The sequence below is a fragment of the Mercenaria mercenaria genome, unplaced genomic scaffold (assembly GCF_021730395.1).
Source record: "Mercenaria mercenaria strain notata unplaced genomic scaffold, MADL_Memer_1 contig_3110, whole genome shotgun sequence".
NCBI classification, from domain to species: domain Eukaryota; kingdom Metazoa; phylum Mollusca; class Bivalvia; order Venerida; family Veneridae; genus Mercenaria; species Mercenaria mercenaria.
Genome location: NW_026461221.1, coordinates 19,800 through 40,834, shown reverse-complemented (window position 1 = coordinate 40,834; position 21,035 = coordinate 19,800). Strand labels below are relative to the sequence as shown.

The window sequence follows — 21,035 nt, the reverse complement described above, 5'->3', positions numbered from 1 at the left end:
CATGTCGCATATGCACTGAATCGCTGGAAATATTTTATTGACGTCTTATATTGTATGATATAATGCAATTCAGCGTTTGAAAAGTCATTGTGTCTTGGCGAGATTGTCTAATATGTAACAATCAAAGTACGGAAAGTACAGAAAGGCTGGCTACCACAAAACACTGGATGAAAACTGTGCGGGAAAGATGTTTGCAAAACCTTAGATAATATTATGGGTTTTCCATATCAAACTAATGCGAGCATAGGGTATTGTTGTGATGAACCATCTTGATTAACTTGTGATGGTAGTGTAAGGATATCACAGACTATATATGGTGAAAAACTACACTGTGTTTGCTTCATTGGGGATAACATAATTAGTGAGACAAACGGCACATAATTCTCACTTGGGAATCTGAAACCGCAAAGATTAATATCTTACAAAAAATGTCAGGTTCTGAGAACACAATCAAATCAAACCACAACACCGTAACAGTTAATTAAAGAAAGAGCTGAATACGGTCTGCGTATCACATGAATAAGGGTGTGATAAGAGTCTTTTATGTAGAGAAGTGCTTTTTAAAAGATTTTCCTTGTTACAATTGTCGTCTGTATATGAAAAGATTTCTTGCTTTTGGGACTTATTCAGATTGCATATTAAAATGAGTACTTGTTTGCTTTGATATATTTGTTATAAATTATTTAACTGATTTATTATATATGATAATTTTTCTTTAGTATGGTATGCAAATATTGAACTCAATTGAAATCTGTTTTATTATGTATATGCTATATAATGACTGAATCTCATTACACTGAAATGAAGGTACGCTGCATACAGTTTATCTATGTGATATGACTACGGTCAAACTTTGCTTATGAAACAGAAATATTGAAATAATTACAATTGTATGTTTTGCTTGATCTTCACTTTTTTATAGGTGTGACGTCATTGTCCAAAGATTCATGAATAGCGAATATGCATTTGTTAAAGCGGGATCAGTTGGCCTATTTTAGAAATAAATAAAAATAATAAATAAAAAAAATCCTTTAATTGATTTTTCCTCATGTATTCTAATCAAACTTGATTTTTTAACATCTTTATTAGGCCCGCAGCCAACTTTGTTCAGCTGGGACATTTGACCCCTTTTAGGGGCTGCTAGAGCTAAAACTAGAAATGCCTTTATACAGCGTCTCATGAACAGCTTGGTGGATCTTTGTCATACTTGGTCTGGAGCATTATTATAAGGTCCTCTTCCAAATTTATTTATATAGGAACTTGGGCCCTATTAGGGACCACTATAGCTAAAAGTAGATATGCCTTTCTTCGCATTAACCACTAAAATGTAATGGATTTTTATCAAACTCGATGTGTAACAATATCGTAAGGTCTCCTGCTATTTTGTTACAAATGGGGATAGGGACCAATTTAGCTAGAAATATAAACACATTAAATGACCTCTTCTCATGAACCGCTTCATGAATCTTCATCAAACTATTGCTGTAATTATTCGTCTAAGGATAAACGAAACAAAATTGCAACCCTACGAAACCTTTGCGAAAAATTAAAAGAGAACCATTTAAATTGTTAAAGTGCGGTGTTTAGTTTTGCAATTTGAAAAATGTTAGATGAAAGATGAATGTTAGATGAAAAATTCATAAACTTCTTTCCTTATTACAATTCGCCGACCATCATTTTTGAAGATATTTCTTGTTTGTTATATATCAATAATCAATATTTTAATATTGTGTTTATTGCCTAATCAAATTCTACTGGTGCCATTATTTAGCTGTTGTACTTACACCTATGTAGCCGGAACGTTGGCGATATATAAAAGTGGCTTGTAATATTTTATTGTTTAGACTGACGTGACATACTTTGTAGTTTAGACTACATCTAATACCTATATATTTTATCATTTGAAATGCATAATAGGAGAATAACAAATACATTTACAATAGCTAGCAAAATTAAATAGACGGGCCCGTGATCGTTTGGTTTAACGTCGCACCGACACAATTTTAGGTCATATGGCGACTTTCCACCTTTGATGATGGAGGAAGACCCCAGGTGCCCCTCCGAGCATAATTTCATCACGAGCGGGCACCTAGGTAGAACCACTGACCTTCTGTGAGACAGCTGGATGACTTTCTCTCATGAAGAATTCAACGCCCTGAGTGAGGCTCGAACCCATATCGATGAGGGGCAAGTGATTTGAGGTCAGCGATCTTAACCACTCGGCCACGGAGGCCCCACGGATCCCTCTCTGTGGTAAATGAGAAAACGGATCCCTCTCTGTTCACGCATGGGACACTCTTTGTGGTAAACAATGAACTCCAACGTCAGTGAGCTCGAAAAATCGAAATTTTTCTCCTGAACACATTTTTGTATATATAAAAACATATAAACCACGGAAAGACGTAGCTATAACAATCGTGCGATGTTAATGAAACTTGAATGAATAAAGCAAATATCTACTACCTAAGATGTGAAGTATTTGATCCCATCTTACTTGTAAATACACTTTATATGATTATTTTCATCATGTTCCCTTGAAAACGCCTTACTTTCGATTTCGTTAAGTTAATGCACGGGATCCCTCTCAGTCGTTGCAAATTTGACTCACAAAATCCCTCTCGACTCTCTGCAACCGGCACAGGAACCCTCTCGGACACAAGTAATTTTCTATCGACATCGGCCCCCTCTCAATTTTACTTTAGTGTTAGAGTTATGAGATGGTGTTGGAAATTATATTTTAGAATACAAACTTTGGGTCTAATATGTCTTTAAAGAACAAATTGGACCATAATGCATTACGATCATAACTGCGACACCTTTAATCAAACCGAGTCTGATATTATGTTTCTTTGTTGCATTCTACGTCTCGACGTGTCGGGGTTACGACAGGATTTTGGCTTGAAAACAAAAGTAAACTGAAGCTTACGAGTACCAAGGAGGATAATTTCCCCTTGCAATAAGAAACTGGCCAGCTGTGAACCAGATAACCTATCGCAATAATCCAAAATGAGACTATCTGGATGAAAAGTGATTGTGTCGATGGCATACCGCAATTAATATACTATGGCATGTCCTACGATATGGTTAAAGAAAGAAGACAACTCAAGTTTGCAACGTGTTTCGTATTAAGATACTTCTTCAGGCAAACATACAATGTATCAATGTATACAAACATATGTATGACGTCATGACGTCAGTTAACATGACATCATAACGTCAAAGTATGATGTTACGTTTGGCGCACTATTTAAATTTTATTTAGTCCAGAAAAAAGCACAAACCCTATAGTTTTAAGAATAATATTATGTAAATAAGTACCATATATAATTTTTATGTATTTTTACAAATAATAATTAATATAATTTCACAGTGAAAAATAAAAATTAAAAACAAATCAAGAATTAAATAATGTGCACAAAAGCATGTCTACAACAGCAAGTTAGGATCAATAAGATTTAATAATGCTACTGATAAGGACTACCATTAAAAGCAAACAATATAAAAGTACCAGTAGTAACTGACATGCTTGTAACATATGCATTAAACAGCTCAAATAATTGATTGAGTAAATAATACAATGTCAAATGAGTTACTGTATATCATACATAGTCTTTGAATTGAGGCCCTGTGGATACACACCTAATTTGTGCATCCAAAACGTTTCCTTCAGTAGCCTGTTCATTTTATCATTAACACAGTCAATAGGCATGCAGCTAAAATCAGAAAAACTATGGCCAGCACTATTGAAATGAATAGCTACATTAGTTGAAAAATCTGAATGTTGAATGAGTTGAATGTCCTCGATATGGATTACAAGCCATTGAAAGGTAAATTTAACTTCAATCTTGATCAGTGAAATGGTACGAAAACGCTTGTTGAAGAAAATTATCTAAATCCAAGCAAAAATCTCTGTCAGCAATGAGATTAATTAGTGCTCTTTTTAATATAACTCTGGAGTTTATTAACGTTAAAACCTTTTATATGAAGCGAATTAATTATGTTTTCAAACTTAAAAACAGATCTTTAAGTTTCAATTATGCTGAACAGTAGCATAGCATACGGGTAGCCAACTAGCTTTTGTAAAATGTAACCTTTTTTGTTAATGAATGGTTTAGTATTAGTAAAGAAGGAACTAAATATGAACCGCTGATAGTATCTTTGCAAAGACTAAGATCCGCAATTTTTACATATATAACGCAGTACAAATGAGCGGCTGTGTTGAAGTTCATATAACGTGCAGTTTACGATTTAACGTGTTAGTAAAAATCGTGCATCTTAAATTTAGTCAATATTACAGAGGTGGTAGGGGGACCAGTGTATTTTCATACCCTTATTGCTTTCAGTTGATCATTGAATGATTTGCTTCTAGATTTACCTGAGACCTTTGGAAAGCTCCAAGTTCCATTCATTGAAACCTGTATAGCTTATATCGGGATCTGGATAAATTGAAATGAAATTAGGGAAAAGTGTTATGGACGTTGTAGGCCAAGCAGTTGTCAACTACATCAAAATTTGTAATAATGAGAAACTATTTCTCTAAAAGAATATAATACATTCAGTAATAACACAATAGCTTGCTTTTCTACTACCGTCCTTGAACCGGATCAGTCAAACCGAACCTGCAAAACTCATGTCGTGTTGGGCGACCTATGGGTTATACTGCTCATAGCAATATACTAAAATGACAGATGTTCTTGTAACCGAAGTAATAGAGTTAGAATGTGGGCCTAGAAGTCCGGAAACCAACTGATACACTGGCAAATATAACTATGTCGGTTGGTTGGATGTCACATTCAATTATGTTGACCTATTAGCTTTCTAAGTATAGACTTCTCTCATTGGTAAAATCAATTATAGAAATCACCATCTATAGCGTTGTTTTATATTTTTTTTCCTACCATCTATAGCGATTTTTTGTAAATTGTTTTTTTTTACCTTAAGAAAACTTGAAAGTTTGAAAGACACTTCAAAGATTTTTGACAATTTGTTACGATTGTGTATCCTTATCCGAGAAATATTGACTTTAGTAAGCTTTACAACTTTTCGACCTTTGTTTTCTTAATCGTTTCTATTGTTTTCTACCTTACATTTTCCGTCGCATGTTCACGTACTTCTGGGTTTGAAACTCCAACATTGTGATATGCAGTTATTATATCCCACTGTGATTGAACTACTTTGAAAGTTGTCTTCTTACCTGTTTCGTTGGGCCCTTAATAGTGTTTCTCTTGTCAGCCCGCTTTCTGCAAAGGCATTGAGTACATGCGTATTTTGTATTTTGCTTTTTATTATATATTTTACACGAGCATACTGCGCCTTTTAACAAAACAGAATGTTACGGATTATTATAGCGGGGATAACTTTTGTTTAAAATGGCCTGTTACTTTTGAACAATGTGTGCAAAAAAGTCAGGGATTGTGTGCAATAAGCGGTTTAAGCTCCCATATTGTGCTTTTGCTACTGACCGTTTCAAGCCGCTACTACACTTTGTCCATTAATGCGTCTGTCCTTTTTGTCCATTTATAACAAATACTCACTCTGGTATAGGTCTTTGTTTTGGGGATGCTGCGTCCTGGGATCATGACTATTCCTATTGGACCTACCTCCTTGATTTGTTTCGTTTTTGTTTATTTTGCTATAATACCATTTTGTCAAGAAAATGTGAACAAAACCACCGTGAAAAGATCAACACAATATTGCGGCTGATAAAGTAACCCCCTTGTTGGACTCGTTTTTATCATATACGATAATTTGTGATCAATTCAAAGGTTCCAATAGTGAAACCGAGTCTGCTTTTATTGGCTTCGGTCATTAGCTTGCCTATTTCAAATGACACTTTCTCACTTCATAGGTCTCAAGGATACTACTTGGTAACGTAAACTCTAAAGATGTATATACCTACAAAAAGTTCAAAAAGATTTCATTCAATTGTATCAACAAGTATATGATTTTTCTTTTAAATGAAACACTTTTGCCTCTTTTCAGTTTTTAGCTCACCTGAGCACGGAGTGCTCATAGTGAGCTTTTGTGATCACGCTGTGTCCGGCGTCCGTCGTGCGTGCGTCCGTGTGTGCATGTGTCAAGTCGTCCGTCCGTCGTCAACATTTGTGTTTAAACGACATCTCCTCCGAAACCAATGAATGGATTTTGATGAAACTCAGATATGATGTTCCTTGGGTAGTCTTCTACCAAAGTTGTACAAACGGTTCCGTTTGGTTGCACATAAGGGCTGCCAGAACTGAAATAGAAAAAACTTCAACCGACATATTTTCCTAAACCAATAGTCCGATTTTGAAATAATTTCACACAAATGGTCCTAATGTTACCTTCTACCATGTTTGTTCTAATTATACTGATTCGTCAAAAAACATGGCCGCTAGAGGGCGTGGTCACTTTTCCCTATAAGTATATAGTGGAAACTTTAAAAATCTTCTTGTATGAAACCGCTTGCCCGGTTTTAGAATAATTCTATAAAAATGGTCCTTGTATGACCCTCTACCAAGATTGTTCAAATTATTTTGATTCGTCAAAAAACATGGCCGCCGGAGAGCATGGTCACTTTTCCCTATATGTATATAGTGGAAACTTTAAACAGGAATAAGGTCTGTCTCTAATGTTACAGTCATCTATCGCACGTACTTGTAAATTACATAATAATAATTATGCCACAATGATTTTTTTGTCCATAGAATGTTTCCTGAGAATCATTAAAAGAGCAAATGTATGAAAACTAGAAAACTATTATGATTCTTTTTTTTCAAATCAATACGCATTTTAAAAAGAAATAAATAACACAAACTAGTCAGGATATGAGATTTGCTCTTTATTTATATGAAGATATTCTGATTACCAGACCTATATAATACACCTTTTGCCAATCAATCTTTCTAAAGCAATCTTACTTACATACGCGATCTCTCTTTTGTGTAGCAGTCAAATTAAATTTAATAAGTAGAATTGATATGCGTGTGTACGTGCATGCGTGCGTAAATGAGCGTCGGCGCAGATATGAATACTCATGTGTGTGTGTGTGTGTGTGTGTGTGTGTGTGTGTGTGTGTTCGTGCGAACTCTGAGAGCGAAGAAACACTATGTATGTGTTAGCGCTGCAAATTCTATGAAAATAAAAACAGTACATTTCATTGTTAGCATCATTCATAAACAAAGTGAAAGATAAAGTTTTATATAAATGAACGAAATACATTTACAAGAATGACGCGACAACAAATTCTTATTCTCAGATTGAATATTTTCAAATGTAAAATAATCGTACTCAGTCCTAAATTGTTATACAAAATTTCACTCCTGCTATTTAAGAGAAACCTAAATTAGCAACTGTCACCTGCTGGTAAACTATAACAAATCTAGTAAATTTCAAAGTCAATACTACTGACAAAAAATCTTTAAAAACATATATTTATTTATTTATTTATGTATTCATTCATTGTATATGTGTATATTTTCATTAACTATTCACTTAAAGCAAGGATGGTTTTAAAGCATTTCGTGTCAGCGGTTTCGACTGAAAGGGGGGGAGGGGGGGGGGGGGTCGCAGTTAGGTGTCTGCGCAAAATGTTTTTTGATTTTCTTTATATTTTATGACAATACACCTACATGTATTAAGTTTCATTCACAAGTGTTACTGTTATCAGTTTTTACTTAATTTTATAGAAATTCACATTAAAGTGGGTGGGGTAATTTGACATGTAACCAGCCAGGAACACAATCTCCGCCGCGTTTTTAAAAATGATTCAATATTTTTACCTGGAACTTTCGTGATAAAATAACTATGCAATGGACATTTACACAACATGTTTCGTTTTAAATTGTCTTGAATACTTTTTTCAACACAGAGCCACAAAGTGGCCTAATCAAATTTACTGATTTTCAATGGACGAACTTCACCAAAAATCTAAAACATTTTTTATTAGTTGAGATATTTAGGTGTTATTTTCAGCAGATATTGTAAGCTAAATAAACAATAAAATGACAATGTATCAGTACACTCTGATTAATATTGGAAGAGTGGTACACTCTCAAACTAGGGAAAAGTGGGTGGGGTAAATAAACATGCGAAGCTAAACATTCGAAGCAACACAACTATAGGAATAATAATTTTGCAGTTCAAGAAATGGCCTCAGATTATCTACTACTATCTTAATTATGCCTCTATGAGTGGTAGGGGCATATAGATTTGGTTTTGTCCGTGCATGTGAGCGTCCGTCCGTCGCCCGAAGTTCTTGACGCATCTAGCTCAAAAAGTATTTGATATAAATTGATGAAAAATTGCCTGAGTCTTTATCGTGATATGTACTTGTGTACCTTCTACTTTTTGTCTGGTTCCGCCCCTTATTTCGAGAGTTATGGCCCCTGACATAGTCAAAAACACATATTTTCACCTTGTGACACGCCTAGCTCAGAATGTATTTGATATAGAATGTGTCTGTAGGACACATGGTGTGCCCCCACTTGTACATTTGTCAAAAATAAGGGGCAATAATTCAATGATTCATGTTTGCAGTTTTAAGGGGGTATAGCCTCAACAAACATTTTATACAAAGGATTCATCATTCTAGGCCATATACCTCTTGAACTATGAGCATCACAAACAAAACATCCACTATTTTGGCTATTTTAGGGGCAATAACTCTGTAATAAGCGCTAAGGTTCTCAAGAAGAATGCCAAGTGTGCAAGGTCACATCATAATCAAGACTCATGCAGTGCTTCATGAATTTACATCAAACTTTCTGAGCTAGGCACGTCATTAGGTAAAAATGTGCATTTTGAACCATTTCAGGGGCCATAACTCTGGAAATAGGAGCCAGACGACAAATAGGAGGTTCACAAGTTCATATCATGATAAACTCATGCATGGTTTCATCAATTTATATGTAATACTTTCTGAGCTAGGCGCACAGCAAGGTGAAAATGTGCATTTTTGACTATTTCAGGGGCCATAACTCTAGAAATAGGGGGCAGAGTCAGGCGATAAAATAGGAGATGCTCAAGTTCATATCACAATAATGATTCATGCAAGGTTTCATCAATTTATATGAAATACTTTTTGCGCTATCCACATCACAACGTGAAAATGTGCATTTTTGACTATTTCAGGGGCCATAACTCTGGAAAAAGGGTGTAGAGACCGTAGAAAAATAAAAGGTGCGCAAGTTCATATCATGGTTAAGATTCATGCAAGGTTTCATCAATCTATGTCAAATACTTTCTGAGCTAGGCGTGTCACAAGGTGAAAATATGTGTTTTTGACTATGTCAGGGGCCATAATTCTGGAAAGAAGGGGCGGAGCCAGACAAAAATTATAAGGTACGCAAGTACATATCACGATAAAAACTCATGCAATTTTTCATCAATTTATATCAAATACTTTTTGAACTAGGTGCGTCAAGAACTTCGGGCGACGGACGGACGCTCAGACACACGGATGCACGGACAAAATCAAATCTATATGCCCCTACCACTCATAGAGGCATAATTAAGATAGAAGTAGATAATCTGAGGCCATTTCTTGAACTGCAAAATTATTATTCCTATAGTTGTGTTGCTTCGAATGTTTAGCTTCGCATGTTTATTTACCCCACCCACTTTTCCCTAGTTTGAGAGTGTACAACTCTTCCAATATTAATCAGAGTGTACTGATATATTGTCATTTTAATGTTTATTTAGCTTACAATATCTGCTGAAAATAACACCTAAATATCTCAAGTAATAAAAAATGTTTTAGATTTTTGGTGAAGTTCGTCCATTGAAAATCAGTAAATTTGATTAGGCCACTTTGTGGCTCTGTGTTGAAAAAAGTATTCAAGACAATTTAAAACGCAACATGTTGTGTAAATGTCCATTGCATAGTTATTTTATCACGAAAGTTCCAGGTAAAAAGTTTGAACCATTTTTAAAAACGCGGCGGAGATTGTGTTCCTGGCTGGTTACATGTCAAATTACCCCACCCACTTTAAATGTGAATTTCTATAAAATTAATAAAAAACTGATATCAATAACACTTGTGAATGAAACTTAATACATGTATGTATATTGTCATAAAATATAGAGAAAATCAAAAAACATTTTGCGCAGACACCTAACTGCGACCCCCCCTTTACCTTACGGCAAAAGGTACTTTCATAATATATATAAATATATTTAATTCTGTTTATGTGCAGAAAGTAAAATGATTATATATGTAATAGTTAATTTTAGGAAATTAAAGCCCCACAAACTCCGTTGTGGATCGCACATACGTCGTTACTTGACGTTTTCCATTCATTGCGTTTTGAAATATTGATCTTTATCTTGCGAGCTGAAGGTATGTGTTTAAACATTTCTGATGACAGTGGAGTTTGTAACCTTTCTACTTCCTAAAATCTAACTTGTAGTTATATACTTAAAATAATATAAATACAAAAATACATACATATGATTAAATGAACTAACCCACTAGCTACATGTACACCTAATAATTGTTGTGTTTAATGATAAATATATTGTTGGTGTCATTACTACTACTTTGACATCATACAACTGAAATATCCTCCCAAAAGCAAATGTTCTTTTGGAGAATTTTCGCACAACAATTGTTTTATTTCAGAAGAAAAAAAAATGCAAATATTAGAAAGGTTGAGAAGAATCCAGATTCATACACCTTATCCTGTATATCTTAATATTATATGAAATCAAGTAGATGTTGTTCATCATGTCGATGACCTCTCATCATGATTGCATCCCAAACCCAGCCAATGTCCAAGAACAGTAATTGTTACAAACTTTATACACCGGCAATGAATGTACATCACTGATAGCAAAATTACAGTTGAAACGATTACATTAATAACATTATGTACATATGTCCGTATTACAATTCTCTAAGACATTTTCATAGTTTGTATATCTATTTTATATCTTTACTTCTAACTGGACTATATTCATTGTTGAAATCATTTAAAGGAGACAAAAGTTATTCATGTCCATGAAAAGAAAGTTCGTTAATAAGAAATGGAATATAAGAAGACTCTTTACTAGCCAGATGTCCTCAAGTGTTTAACACAGACACAAAGGTATAGTAGAATGTCCTGTAGTTTAAAGTTGCACGTTCTCATATTCTACGTTTCTAACATTGACCGTACCTGAAACGAATCTCGAACATTAACTTTATTTAACTAACGTGTTATGAAATGTATGTATTTGCAGAAATTACAACAAATGAGTGCCTTTGTTAAAAGTAATACGCTGCTTATCGACGTTGAAGACGGTACATGAAAAGATAATGACTAATGCATACACAGATAAGAAAATAAAAAGCCAGCTCGTGCTACTATCAAGCCAGCGATAATACTATTAAAACTGTAAACAGAAAAATATCGAGCACAATATTTCGATATCTTCTTTATGTGTCGGGCACATTATATAGAGATTATTTAATATACCCTAGTGCACTACATAAATTTTAAAAAGGCCTCGGCACATAACTACAGTTTCTTTAAGAGGCTTGTAATTATATAATTGTAGATAAAATGATTGTTACATAATAATTAACAGAAGAGTAACACGTAAACATCAATGGGGCTTTCAGCGACAATAATCACCAGTGTAAAGAGCATGTTTTCATAATTTTAGAAGATTCTATCAGTTTCTTTTCTGTGTCAGTTAATGAGGCAATTGCTAATACAACTGACGTGTCCTTAATGCAGAAAGGGGGAGCAGTCTCTTTCATTTAAAACACGTACTATCTTTAATCAATGCTAAGCCTGGATTCTACACAAATGCTGACATTATGCGAGACATCCCTGAAAATCTCATCTTACAACGTGATTTTTCAAAACGAAACAAATGAAAGATATATTAATTTTTGGTAACACTTTTCGTTTAGATCAAAAAGAGCATATTAGAATCAAAGTGAAGCAACAACAACAAAAAAAAAATCAAAACAACATTTTGGCAGAATTCTCGTATTATCAAAAAAAAAAAAACTTATGATTTATTGCGTAAATAGTAAATAAGAAAATAAATGTTCTATCTGTCAATATATGTTATACAAGTAATCTTTAACCTGTAAACCATTAACCTCTTGGGTAAAGGATCTATATTTTAGTAACCGTAATGTGTTTCAAGCTATATTAATACCCATCTATGCATGACTAGGTTATTGACTGGGAAAAATTGACTAACGGACTGACAGACGGACGGACGGACCATGCGTACACATACACTCCCCGAAATAAATGGGGATTGTTCAACCTGTAAACAGAGGTATGTGAATAGAGGATTTTTTTATATAAAAAAGCCCTTGTGACAGCATCAAGACTTCAATATATAATTTTTAGGAAAGAGTTTGTTTGCCGGTAATTCTAAGTATTATTAAGTGTTGCTCATAAAATTATGCAAATGTGCGTTTCTGTGTAAGACTTGTTGTTCAGACCCTATTTTAATCAAACAAAATCACATCGATTTAGATTGTACAGTGGCTGATAATTAAAAGTACTACTTACTTTCTGGAGCTGTATCATATGTGTGTTCAGGGGCTATAAATAAATAAATATGTCATAAAACTATATCAATGGCAGTGTGGGTAATTAATGTAGAGTGAATGAAACTGGATGTTATGCGAATAAAGCATTTTAGAAATAAAATAGAAAGTATACAGAGGTTTTATTCTATATGTAATATAAATATTATATTCCTTGAAGCTAGTAATATGAATCTTTAAACTGCACGCTACATGAAAAGTATATCGTTTTATATGAAATAAACAAGATCTTCGCACTACCTTGGGTTTTATCGAGACTTTCATAAGCGACGTTATCCTCTTCAGAAACAGCAGTGTGGCCTGAAAAAAAACGAAAACAACAATATGAATTTAGCTAGAGTAATGGCAATTTTCATTAAGTATAGTGCACATTTTGACAATTTGTATTTGAAGAATAATAACACTATGTATTAAGTCATAGCCCCGCATACATATTTTTGTTTCCATTTGACTGTATAACCATAATTTTGCCTTTGCAATGGTTGTTTTACCATATGCATCCAAAAGGTACGACTGACGTCGATAAAGTATTGGATGATCCGGAAGAGAGGTTGGATAAGTTATTGTATTCTCTTGATCTGTGAAACATTATAAAAATAGTAAGTTCAAATATATATAACTTATATATATAACTAATATCATATCTTTTCTCAACATTTATTATCCTAAATCTACACTGATGAGCCGATAGGCGAAACTAGTTTGTATTTCTTTTTATAATTGAATACTGTTAAAAAGGCACGTGAAGTCATTTTATTTATATTGTACCTATGCTATGCAGTCGTAAGTAAGAATTAATAATTCTGAAGCCGTGGCTATCATGAATGTGGTCGGAATTTTACCGGGTTTTACAAAAATCGTTGGAATAGTGGACCTGAGCAGGACTTGAACTACTCGTATTTATTTCCATATAAGGCGTTCAATAACGTGGCAAAACATCCGCCCTTGGGTGATGATATTGCAACAAAATCAGCAATATTTACCCGATTGAAACAATTTTCTCACTTAAACCACCGAAAGCACTATTTACGTCCCACCACCTGATTTTTTTAGCCTTAACCAATCAATACGTTATTATACAACGTATGGCAATTCACAAAGATAAACTTCATGTGACATCTATGAGTAAGATGTCGGGAAAAACTTAATTGTCGCGTAGACGATTTGTTAGGTGTGATTCGAAATCTGTTCTTTCTAGTTAAACACTCTTCATTATTAATTTTGAATGTTTATATTTGCTCTTTCTGAAGAGTATCAACCGAAAACTTGTAGAGCTGCTTACCAAAACAATATCGAATTATTCTCAACATATATTATAACAACCATGATGTTATTTTATAAGTCTCGAGCATTTTCAAATCACAACAAGCATAACAGGTATGCAGTTACACTTACATTCATTGTGTATATTTTGTTCTTCTACCATTGAATTGTCCAAGTAAATTTGGACCATAGACTGCTCTGGTTGCCTGTAAATGAATGCAAATGACATTTTTGGAGTACATTTAGAATAAAAAATGCCAAAAACATTAGACAGCATTACGTTTTATTAGCTGAACATTATAAATGTGTTTATACAAAAGTACATATAACAATTACGACGTGTTTATGACATACGGACGTCTTTGCAATACGCTGAATCACAGAAAATGAGCTTATGGTTCATGGCTAGTTAACGTCACCCTTACCCTAAACAAAGGATAAAGATGTCACAGATCGGTCAAAAAGCTCAATTCTAGCAATTCCGTGTCAAGAAAGGCGAAACAAAACCCTAACGTAACAGGTTCAGTGTCATTTTACCTCGCATGCCGAACTCTGTGAGGATATTATCTGTTGTATGCGGAAGGCAAGTGAGATCTGGTTAAAAACTAAATATTACTAATCAACTATAATCATGCTAATAAGATATTTGAGAAGCACATTTTCGTAGAGTTTTACCTATTACGCATGCAAGTTGTTATTTTATACATGTGTAAGTAAGTGTTTAACATACGCGTTAACTTCTGTTTTACGTCTTCTGTTTCAATGTACCAGATAGATGGTTATATCTTGACACGAAATTTATTATTAACTTGTTAAATAGCCTAAGAATAATACAGATGTAAATTATACACTAATACCTGTCAGGAGAGCGTATTTTCTTCACGAGTTTCTTCAACATTAACATGCATAACGCAGTAGAAGTTACAACCAAGAGTGTTGCCAGAACAGCAATTACAGCTACTGTTGAAGTATCCGCTGATGCGTCTTGTGGTTTCCCTGAATTATATTCAGAACTTACATGTAGATGTATGCCATTTGGGATTGATAAAATAACTGAGTCGGGTGGAACTGTTTTACATACATTGATACAGATAGTGGTGTTAATATTTTTAGGACCAACTATAACTCCTACCGCATCCGAAAATATAATCAGCATCACGTAGTGACGTTAAGTGGCCTCAAATGGGGTCATAAAAGATCAATTTTTCCTCTGTAGTAAACGAGAAGCCACACACAATTTTTGACGTTGATTATTGCTGTTATTTCGATACTGGAACATTTTTACCTATCACTTTATCATAAATTTTACAACAATGCATATCAAAGTTAATTATCCATTAATAAGCAGTTACGAAAGCATAAGAAGCTAATTTTGCATAACTCGAATTCCTTTTCACACGAACTCTTCATTATTTGCATAGATTTAGAATAAATCAGACAAAAATAAACAGTCCTGTATTTCATGTGCTTAATATCACGTAGTGCAAAGTAACTCATATCTTAAGCACAATGGAATATGCAGCACAATAGAATATGCAGTTTAATTAATTCTTCCATACTTGATACCTCGACAAGTTAAAACTATTGCGCATGCTATCTCAATGCCCGATTGAGACAGAAAGTTGTTAAGTATAAACATAAAACTTTACGTTAACACAGTCTTGTGAAACTGAAGAATAATCGCCCAATTCATTGCGCAAATCGCTCTTAAATAAAGCGGTCTGTATAAGTAACTGGAAACTGGTCCTGTTTGGTTATTGTTTTAGCTTTCAAAACGTTCGATATTTTAATCAGATGTGGTTATATCAAACGTATTTATTACGCTTTTATGTATTAGATATCACATAATCTCAATACATGTTAAAATGCTTTTAATTCCGGACACTTGGAGTGACGAACAAATAAAAAATATGTTTTGCAATTTGATATGAAGAACTTAGTAGTTGTAACAATACTGTAAATTGTGATTGTACAACAATATTTTACCTGACCTGAGGCCACATACGGGACCGTTGTATGAGCCTGTACATCCTTCAACACATATTCCACTTTCTCTCATGCACACGCCATCAATACAAAGCTGGCTACATGTCTCATTGCATAAAAATCCGAAGTAACCATCTTCACAACCAAACACACAGGTTCCATCGAATGAAGAACACAGCCTTATTTTGCTGCTGTATGTAGCTTTGCAATTTTCAGAACAGGTTAAGTTGCAGTTTTTACCATAATGGTTTATTATGCAATCTCTGCAAACACCTGTTGAGATGTCACAGGAATCTAAGCAGTTTATTGGACACTTTTCGTCGCAAGAAGATTTAAAATAACCTAATTTGCATTTTTGACATTCAGTGTTTGATATACATTGCATACAGTTGCTGTTGTTTACGCAACATTTGTCCCCATAATAGTAACTTTTACATCCATTGGTACATATTCCTGTAGTTTTGTCGCAAGTTTTATGTAAACAATTATAGGAACAATTCTGATCACACTTAAAGCCATATAACCCAGGTTTACAAATATCACACTTATTTCCGTCAAAGTTTCCAGTACATTTGTAACAATTGCCTGACTGCATTTTGCACATGTTATCTGCACAGGTATTTGGACAGACGTATTGACATTTATCTCCATATCTGCCGTTAATACACTGGTCACATTGTTTGCCATTAAAATTATCTTCACATCCATCGGAACAGTTTCCAGTGTCTTTATCGCAATGTCTTTTTTTACAGTTTTCTGGACAGATATTCTCACAAAGTTTTCCATACCTTCCGAAAACACATCTATCGCATTTTGCACCTGACATAGTGTCCTGTTTACATCCTACAATGCAATTACCTGATGACATGTGGCAGGTTCTGTTTTTACAGTTAGCTGGGCAAAACTGTTCACACAAGTTCCCATATGTTCCTGTCACACATTCTGTACACTTTTCACCAGAGAAGTTAGAAGTGCAATTGCATTTGCCTGTTTCTATCAAACATAGATTATCTTTGCAGCCAACTGAACAGTTTTCCTGACATTGTAGTCCATACCTTCCAGCTGGACATTTCACGCAATTGTCGTATGAGGAACAAGTTATGCATGCATCTCTGCATTTATATGTACAGTCATTTAACAGACGGTCGCTGTTACTATGAAGCCCATAACCATTATAAAATCCATTTAGACATTGACTACACTGTTTAAAAGATGAGCAAGCCAAACAGTTATGTGGACATGTTTTGTTGCAGGAATTTTCTATGTCATAAAATCCATTCTTGCAAGCAACGCAGGCCGTTTTGTCGCATTCACAATTTGTAGGACAAATGGAATATGCACAGGAAGAAGACCCGTCCTTGTCGTAAAATCCCTCCTTACAAGTATCACAATGCAAATTCGAAGAACATGTCTTACAGTTAGGAGGGCACTGTGATGTACAATCTTTTCTGGGTCCTAGGTAGAATCCATTATAACACGACTCACAAATATCAACATCATCTGTGCAAGACTTGCAATTTTGTATGCACATTTCGAGGCATCGAATGCCTCTGTGACCATCTATACATCCTTTCCTGCATTCGTTTTCAAAAAAAGATCCATGTCCACAATCTCTGTCAACACAACAACTGCACGTGTTAGTGAAACACGTTTTGTTCATTACTGAAAGTAATCACATTATGAATCAACAGAGGTGTTTTTTACATCTTATTTTGTTTAATGTGACGTTTAAATCTTTATTGCATTTTATTTGCTGAAGTCGCTTGTATCTCTTTTTAATAAAATGTGGAAGCATATTAATCTATAAATATTTCGAAAAGAGGTATATATAGATAAACAAATATGATTATAGTCCTTTTATGTCTACATATAGCCGCCGTCATGGATTGGGATGAGCAAAATTACTGTATTTTGACTCATATCAACAAAAGAGGTCACGTTAGTATGTTTATCAGCCGTTTTATATATATGTAAAGATGTTTGAAAAGTCATCAGAAACTCAGTTAAGTTAGTTAAGTTTGAAGTAAGTTAGTGTACTGCCCTGATCACCGTTAAAATGTGTAGAATTGAAACAACGCAATAAACTAGAGCTCCCCATATAAGCCAGTTAGTCGCCAGTTTACCTCTCTCAAACCAAAAACACATACATCACGGACTCATTCCAACGGATTCAAAGGTGACATGGCCTTCGTTTGTGTTGCTTTATTTTATTATATTCACGGAAGTTTTGATTTTCCTAGTACAAGCTAGCCGTGACACTCAGATTCTTGTTTTAAGTTTGTTTAACGAAACCTAGTTTCAGCTCCAGCCACTTCGATAAGAGTTTTTAATTAAACATAGTATTACACATGACATGTGAAAAAACATTAACCTGTTCAATTGGATTAACACTGCATGTTTTCGTTAGATGACAATAAACTTTAATCAGCCTGTAATCAAATATAACTACTGGACAGGTGTAATTAATTAACAGAACGCAGAAGTTTGACAGGTTTACCTTTACTCCGGGCTATATACATAAATTTTGGTTTTAAACAGCGCTGAATTGCTTTAACATAATTATAGAAATGACAATAGTGAAATGTCATTAATTTCTTTAATGAACCTTATATGAAATTTTAATAGAAATACTTACTGAAATTGTTAGTACAGCATATACCGTGATGTGTGTGGCGACATTAAATGTCGCAACGCCGCTAAATGTCACAACCACCGTTAAATGTCGCAAGGTTGACGTTTAATGTCGCAACCACCGCTAAATGTCGCAAAATCGTCTGCCGCTAAATGTCGCACCTTAAACGATAAATGTCACAAAACTTTGCCCATCGTTATATGTCGCAACACCAACGCTAAATGTCGCAATTCCTGTTTGGCACTATAACTATCAATTCCTTGTGTATATTTACTTTTTTGAGGGAAGAAAAATTAGCAAGTTTATGTAATACAAATAATTATCCTAATGATAAGTGCTGTTACGTATAGCGACAAGAGGGCCATGTTGGCCCTAGATCGCTCACCTGAGTTCGACACCTTGCTTGAACAGTCACGCAAGAAAAATATTTGTGAAAATATTTTGTAATAGGGCCAGTATTTTAGAACAGAAATATTCTGAGGTTTCTTCTAACTAAATACGATTTGATAATAGTGTTGTATGTTTGTGGGTGTTGGGTATGGGTTGGGAACGGGGTGAATAACGACACAGAAATCTAAGACACAAACACACAGCACCAAGACATTTAATAGAAAATATAAATATTTACATGTTTGAAGGGGTGGTGGGGGGGGGGGGGGCGCATGGAGAGGGGGTTTTGTGTGGGTAGGTGGAAATGTAGGATAATGAGGGGAATAAGACTAAAGCAAACAATCTTAAGAGACTAAAAGTAAAATATATAAAAATTCCCGCTTTACCTAAAAGAATGTACAGAGAGCCACATAGGATCTTTCTCCGCCATTGAAGCTTGATAGTCACCTTATGGCTTTATATGTAAACCTCCAAACAAAGAAATAGAACCCATGGCTGATTAACAGAAAAATCTTCGTAATCTACAGCTGGTACAAAACACAGTATTCCTGTCGCGTAGTTGAACATCCTGTTGTGTAACAGAACTGAATTGTTGTCCGAGCCGATTCCTCCACCCAAACCCCATCTTTGTTGGCTTACTAGTGACATTTACTCATCAAAGTTGCACCCAACTATTTTAGAAATAACATCTTCTCAAAATGTAGACCCAAAACGCCCCAGAGGCGAGCATTTTATACTTATATTTCAAAATTCCCCGGGGGTGTGTGTGGGGGGGGGAACTCTTGACCGCTTAAAATGGGGGGAGTACCCCTCCAGTACCTTAAAGTTAAGAAAAAAATGCACCAGAGGCAACCAGTTTAAACCTGTTTTTCCAACATTCCGGAGAGAGACCCTGAGCCCTCGAAAATGACAGGGATAACCACTCCCATACATCGAAATTCTGAACCAAAAATGCAATAAAAGTCCAACATTCCATACCTGAATTTCAAACTTGTCAATGGGTAAAGACCCTAACTACCTAAAATAAGGGGAGTGTCCTACTAGTATGTACCTAAAACATAGACAAAAATGCACCACAAGCCAAAATTTCATACCTGTATATAAAAAAATCTTTCCCACAGATACGGACAGAGGAACCCCGTGCCTACCGCACGTCGCCGGTGACGCATTAGTTTTAAACTTGTGCACCCACCCCCACCCCCCATCCTCAAGCAACAAGTCTGGCCCCCGGGTTGTTGTGGAAAGAAATTCAGGTCGACTAAAGACACGCGATACAACGCGCGACAATACGAAGCGTGAGCGAGCTTAATGTCTCATCAGCTAAACAGGACTCCATAGAATATTACATAGTTCAGATCTGAAGTAAATCTAGTACTGTGGCGAGCACCACGTTAGTGTTCAAACCTATAGATATTAAATTAAATATATAACGTTTGTATGGTGCGGAACCACTGAAAAGCAAACGTGCAGATTAGAGTGAAAGGTCATTTCAGCTCTTCCCAAATCAAGCATGCATTACCAAGTCTTATCTCTAAGTTGTAAAGACTGTTTAACTTAACTTATTTTGCTGTGCGACATTTAGCGTTGGTGTTGCAACATATAACGATGGGCAAATTTTGGCGACATTTAACGTTAAAGGTGCGACATTTAGAGGCAGACGATTTGCGGCATTTAGCGGTGATTGCGATATTTAACGTCAACCTTGCTACATTTAACGGTGGTTGCCACACTTAGCAGCGTTGCGACATTTAACGTCAACCTTGCGACATTTAACGGTGGTTGTGACATTTAGCAACGTTGCGACATTTAAGGTTGCCACAATGTGCACTCTCCTAGATCTATTTACCAATTTGAAAATGAAATTAATTCGAGGTCGCAGAGGGTTCGTACAATGTACAACCGATTGCACGGACAGCCAATCAGGAAACAGTCCAATCCACCCAATCCAAGATGACGGCTTTATATCGACAAAGAAGGAAAAACGTTGTCTAGAGAGACGTCCTCTGCTACACTTGTGACTACAAAAAGGTATATGTCACTACAGGGATAAAAAGTTATAGTTAGGGGTCACACTTTTGCGCATGTTATACACACATTTGTGCTAGCAAAGAGTTTTAAATTTTGTCTGCAAATTAATGGCATGCCCATGTATGGTATGCAAAATAGTAGAGAGTTATAAACACTAAACCATAAAAAAAACGTAATAAAATGTGACACTTTTACCTCAAG

General features: G+C 35.0%; 1 protein-coding gene across 1 annotated transcript; it reads right to left on the bottom strand.

Moving 5' to 3' along the window:
- Positions 1-10,116: 10,116 nt before the first annotated feature.
- Positions 10,117-16,006, bottom strand: LOC128552742 (uncharacterized). The gene is made up of 6 exons (XM_053533797.1): positions 15,785-16,006; positions 14,656-14,794; positions 13,931-14,004; positions 12,776-12,835; positions 12,498-12,530; positions 10,117-11,135 (listed from the first exon to the last, which is right to left on the bottom strand). Exons 1-6 carry the CDS (start codon positions 15,855-15,857, stop codon positions 11,089-11,091), a joined length of 426 nt encoding a protein of 141 aa, XP_053389772.1. The 5' UTR covers positions 15,858-16,006; the 3' UTR covers positions 10,117-11,088.
- Between the last annotated feature and the right edge of the window lie 5,029 nt (positions 16,007-21,035).